The sequence below is a fragment of the Mirounga leonina genome, unplaced genomic scaffold (assembly GCF_011800145.1).
Source record: "Mirounga leonina isolate KUSES-001 unplaced genomic scaffold, KU_Mleo_1.0 Mir_197, whole genome shotgun sequence".
NCBI classification, from domain to species: Eukaryota; Metazoa; Chordata; class Mammalia; order Carnivora; family Phocidae; genus Mirounga; species Mirounga leonina.
The window spans coordinates 5,147,834-5,153,833 of NW_023270494.1; the positions used below are offsets into that span (position 1 = coordinate 5,147,834).

A 6,000-nucleotide genomic window follows, 5' to 3' on the forward strand; every position below is an offset into this window, starting at 1 on the left:
CAACGTGGGAGTCAAACTTACAACCCTGAGATCAAGAGTCGCTTGCTCCACCAGATGATCCAGCCAGGCACCACCCCCAGCTCTCTTTTGATTACTGTATGCATGGTTTATTTTTTCTATCCTTTCACTTTCTATCTGTTTCTTTCTTTTCTAACGTATGTCTCTTAAAGACAGCATATAGTCAGATCATGTGTGAGTTTTGTTTTTTAGTTTTGCTTTTCATTTCATGTTTATTATCAGTGCTTCACTACAGAACATTTTGTAATGATTAGTAACATATGGATACCAAGAGTTTTTTTCAAGCGCCAAGTGCCAATATTTTATGGTAAATATTAATGTTCCAAAAACAAAATAATCACACATAACACAATATCAGGAGATGGTTATGCCATCAGCATAATTCACCCAAATTATAAAAAGAGCAAAACTTAAAGCCATGCACATCATGTCACCATTTCATAAAACTTCTTTTTAACTTCTACAAACTTTGCCAGTATAAAAAAGGCCCTAAAAAACTTTGTGGTGGGGTGCCTGGGTGGCTCAGTTGGTTAAGCATCTGCCTTGGGCTCAGGTCATGATCCCAGGATCCTTGGATGGAGTTCCACATCAGGCTCCTTGCTCAGCAGGGAGTCTGCTTCTCCCTCTCCCTCTGCCTCTGCTGCTCCCCCAGCCCCCTGCTTGTGCTCTCTTTCACTTACTGACTCTCTCAAATAAATAAATAAAATCCTTTAAAAAAACTTTGTGATAACATAAACTACAAAACTCATTTTGGAAAAGTTAGAGGAGTTACTTTTCAAATTTTGGCTTTAAGATTCTTTGGGTTTTTTTTTTTTTCAATCTGTCAAAAAGTGTGGTGAGGACTGTATTGAGAGAGGTGAAGAAAGAGGAGCTTCCAGTTGATGGGTTCAGTGTGTCTCAAGATACTCAGTAATGCAAAGGAAAATTTCAAGGGCAAGAATATATTATAAATAAGAGTTTTTGAGCAAGATGAATGGATAAGCAGTTCTTGTATCAGTTGCATCCACAGGAAAGAGGTCTTAAAGAATGCTTGCTTACAGAAGTTTCTGTAAGACAGTGTTGGCTATCTCCAATATTCATCTTTTACTGAAACAATATCATAAGGGTCCATGTACTTTTCTCTTTTTTATTATTTTTTTATTTTTAAAGATTTTATTTATTTATTTATTTATTTGACAGAGAGAGATAGCAAGAGCAGGAACACAAGCAGGGGGAGCAGCAAGCAGAGGGAGAGGGAGAAGCAGGCTCTCTGCTGAGCAGGGAGCCCGATGCGGGACTCCATTCCAGGACCCTGGGACAATGACCTGAGCCGAAGGCAGACACTTAATGACTGAGCCACCCAGGTGCCCCTCCATGTACTTTTCTAAAAGCTCATCTACTCTATCATTTTGATATCCAGTTTCTAGAATGTCTTCAACATTGGCTAGTCCGTCTGCAATTCTCAAGCCTCCTTGGGAGTCTCCCAGCAGAGTTGTGTTGTTACTGTCTTATGGTTGATTTGAGATGTTCTGTGTTGTTCAAAGCCCTACCATGTTTATTTAATTCATGAACTAGTTCTCCTTTAAGTCTTTTGAACACCCCATTTTCATCAGAATCCATGGAGTTAGTCATGACTCTGACGTTTGGATGATCAACACCAGCCTGAGGGATAACTTCTAGTACATCACCCATATCAGCTGAAAATTTGAACACAGGGAGACTGTGTTGTTGGAGCTTATTGAAGACATTCTCGTATCCTTCCTTGAACATACATCAGATTCTGCCGTAATTTCTTTCAGTTTAGCTTTTGGTAGAGCTTGTTCAACAAGCAAACCCTGTGATTTAGGTCACTGTTGAACCATATAAGGGTACTTCTCTTCTATTGGAGGAACAGGATCCATTTTACTAACATAATCTTTTTCCTTTAGTTGTAGTAATACTTTTTGGCCTCCATCTGTAACCAGCTTATAATTGTCAATGATATTATGACATGTTGGGCATCCTTTCCCTTTGTAGAAAAATCTACTTAGTGTCATGCCAAAGTCTATTATTATCTGAAAGGTGACAGGTCCTTCTTTGATAAGACCACAGATAATTTCTTCTCTTATAGGGTTCTTGATGTGAACTGAGCTTTTTGGAATTTTGACCTCATTTTCACACACACAGCAGATTCTTAATTAGTCACTTCTTGGTTATTCAGTTGTCCTCCAAGGCACTCCGAGTTCTTCTGTTCTTGATTGTCCTAGAGCCACAGCACAGACAGAAAGCAACATCCAGAGATGCAGGGCTTGGATATAGGCATCTCAGTGATCTTGGGCTTCTGCCTCATGTTTCTCTTCAAGGTGAATATGTCCTGGGCCAGCAGCACTCCTGCCACCAGGACACACATGCGAGTGCTGGCCATGGCTGCCTAGTCCATGGAGAGGGTCTCATGTGCCTCCAGGCCCAAAAAGAAAAGGTTGCACACAGTGAGTGTGGGCCCCCTGGATCATGTTTTTATTTTTTATTTACTTTTTTAAAAAAGATTTTATTTATTTATTTGACAGAGAGAGACACAGCGAGAGAGGGAACACAAGCATGGGGGAGTGGGAGAGGGAGAAGCAGGCTTCCCGCTGAGCAGGCAGCCCGATGCGGGGCTCGATGCCAGGACCCTGGGATCATGACCTGAGCCGAAGGCAGACGCTTAACCGACTGAGCCACCCAGGCGCCCATGGTTGATTTTTTTAGTGGGTCCATAGCAGTGTTCAGTGTAGAGCCGATTATTCTCCACTTTTGAGGTAACACCTTTCTGAGTACTCTCCTGAATGGAGTTTTTTCCAAACTGGCTGATAGAAACAGGCACTGTTCCCAACCCTGGGAGAGTCTGGGCACTGTTCCCTCCAGCCTTGCAGATGGCTCTTTTCCCAACCTTGGGTAGTTTCCTCACATATACATGCTGATCATTTCTGTGCTGAACACCCAGAGAGGACTCTCTACAGATCTCCTGAATCCTCTCTATGTGTATCTCTCTTTCTCTCTCTCTCTTTTCTCTTTTTTTTTTTTTTTTTAAGATTTATTTATTTATTTGAGAGTGAGAGAGAGAACATGAGCCAGGGAAGGAGCAGAGGGAGAGGGAGAGAGAATCCTCAAGCAGACTCCCCCTCCCCGCTGAGTTCGGAGTTTGACACAGGGCCCGATGCCAGGACTCTGAGATCATGACCTGAGCCAAAATCAAGAGTCAGACGCTCAACCGACTGAGCTCCCCAGGCGTCCCTATGCTTCTCCTTTCTTTCTCATACTCTGTCCTGTGAGCTCTTGTTTCAGTCTCCCTAAATGCTCAGGTCTGTCCCCTCAACTCAGGGAGTCCCACTCCTGGAAATGCAGCCTGAAGACTCTATTGAAATGGCAGTAAGCTGAGACAACAGTAGGGCTCACGTAGTTGGTCTCCTCTTCTTTCACGGATTGCTAGCCTTTACTAGCTGATAGCCAGTGTCTAGAAAACCACTATTTCATCGTTTTGAGGTTTTTGTTTTGTTTTGGTTTGGTTTTTGGTTTTGGTTGTTACAAACAGGAGGTCCAATTCCTGTTATTCTATGTGGGCTAGAAATGGAAATATCCATAATTTTTTAATGGATTCTTAGTATTCTACTCTATAGGTGTGCCCCCTACATATATCAGTCCCCTACTGATAACCTATTTTCATAAACAGTGCTGCAGACTCCGTACGTATGTCCTGGAGCCTTTGTAAGAGTCCTTAGAGAAAATCTTATCTATGGAATTTCTGGGCCCTAGAGTTTGTGCATTTACATTTCAGATATATTGTTTACTTGCCCTGCAGTGATACTTCTACCATCGGCAATGGGCCAATGATGGGACAAACTTTATATTTTAAACTTAATAAATTACTCATGTCTTTTATTTGTAGACCCAGCAATAGTTGGAGTAGATCGCTTGTATTATGTGGTGTTCCTGCTGTCTTTTATGAGGGGGATTAACATATTATGATGTCATTTGCAAATGTGCAGATTCTCAAAGCCTTGGAGACCTATCCTTCAAGAATGTCAAAGTCTTTGTGTCCAGCCCAGTTTTGGGGACCAGAGGGTGTGTTTTTCCAAAAGCCCTAAGTCATCCTAGTCAGATGTCCCAGATTTTCTTGTCTTAGAGTGAGCGAGTCCTTTCTACTTGTAGTTAACTGTCTTCTTTCTTCCTCTTCAACCAGAGCTCAGAGACAACAACAGGACTCCCTAAACGCAAAGGGCGCACTTCCGTAACATCAAATGATATACTTCACGGTGGAGTCCCCATCAAGCGCTCAAGTGCTGACCCAGCTCTGGATTTTCCCAGTGGTTATGGCTCAGATCAGACCTTATCAGGAGTCAGTGGCATAGGAAAGCCCTCTGAAGGGGTTACCAGGGAACGAAGCAGAGGTGTCTCTGCTACTACAGTCCCGGGTAGAGAACAGCATCCAAGGGCCCGTGATGAAGGTGGCCTGGCAAAGTCCCATCACCCGCCTATGTCCCAGTTCAGAGTAGAATCAGATCGTCACAGGACAAGAGAACTGCCGCCGCATAGCTTAGCCCATCTAAGAAAAGATGAACAAGAGGCACACCCTGGTCCAGTTCAACAGGACTTACCTGCAGCCACTGTGGCCAGAGATCAACATCATCAAGTATCCCCAGATCAGCATAGGGGGGTGTATCCAAGCCAGGGTCAAATCTATCCCAGGCTAGTTCAGCATGGATTAAGACCACTTGGCACGGATCCGCTTGCATGGCACCGTCCTAGCACCTGCCCACACGGTGTGGTACCCCTCAGCATGGGTCAGTTTGGTGTGATGCCACCTGGAATGGAGGAGCAGGGCTTGGTACCACCTGGCATGGGTCAGTATGGCATGGTGCCACCATTGGTACCTGGCACAAAACAGCAAGGAGTGGAACTACCTAGTACAGCTCAGCCTGGTATGGTTCCACGTAGCACATATCAGTATGGCATGGTACCTCCTGGCACAGACCAACAGCCTGGTGTCGATCAGCACGGATTGGTACCCTTTAGTATAGATCAGCATGGATTTTTAATATCTGGCATGGATCAACAAGGATTAGTACTGCCTGGCATGGATCAACATGGATTGGTTCCACATCTTACAGATCAACATGGTTTGGTATCCCCTGGTTTGATGCAAGTTGCTGCAGATCAGCAAGGTTTTATACAGCCCAGCCTGGAAACATCTGGGTTCATTCAACCTAGTACAGAGGAGCATGATATAATCCAGCCTGGGGCAGATCAACACAGTTTGGTACCAACTGGTACAGATCAGGCTGCTTTGGCCCAACCTGGTGCAGGTCAGCGTGGTTTAGTGCAGCCTGGTGCAGGTCAGCGTGGTTTGGTCCAGCCTGGTGCAGGTCAGCGTGGTTTGGTTCAGCCTGGTGCAGATCGGCATGGTTTGGTGCAGCCTGTTGTAGATCAAAGTGGTTTGATCCAGCCTGGTGCTTACCTACCTGATTGGGTACAACCTGGTGCATATCCCAGTGGTTGGGGACAACCTGTTGCATATCCATCTGATTTGGTACAGACTAATGTATATCCATCTGTTTTGGTACAGCCTAGTGCAGGTCAGCCTGGTTTGATACAATCTGGAATGGGTCAGCAAGATTCAGCCCAACTTAGAATGGATCAGTATGCTTTGGTGCATCCTGAAATGGATCAACATGGTTTGGTCCAAGTTGGAATGGATCAGCATGGTTTATTCCAACCTGGCACAGGTCAACCTGGTTTAGTGCAGCCTGGTGCAGGTCAGCGTGGTTTGGTCCAACCTGTTACAGGTCCACGTGATTTGGCCGAACCTGGAGTAGCTCAGCATGATCAGGTCCAACTTGGAATGGATCAGCATGGTTTGGTGCAACCTGGTGCAGGTCAGCCTGGTTTGGTCCAACTTGATGCAGGTCAGCCTGGCTTGGCGCAGCCTGGAATGGATCAACGTGGTTTGGTCCAGCCTGGTGCAGGTCAGCCTGGCTTGGTCCAACC

General features: G+C 44.9%; 1 protein-coding gene and 1 pseudogene across 1 annotated transcript in view; one reads left to right on the forward strand and one right to left on the reverse strand.

The window, feature by feature from the left end:
- QRICH2 (glutamine rich 2) overlaps positions 1–6,000 on the forward strand; it is a 32,081-nt gene that overhangs the window by 13,646 nt on the left and 12,435 nt on the right. The window contains exon 5 of the mRNA XM_035025961.1: positions 4,196–5,978. Coding sequence (XP_034881852.1) covers positions 4,196–5,978 — 1,783 coding nt within the window. The remainder of the gene's footprint in view (positions 1–4,195; positions 5,979–6,000) is intronic.
- LOC118024243 lies at positions 764–2,526 on the reverse strand (annotated as a pseudogene).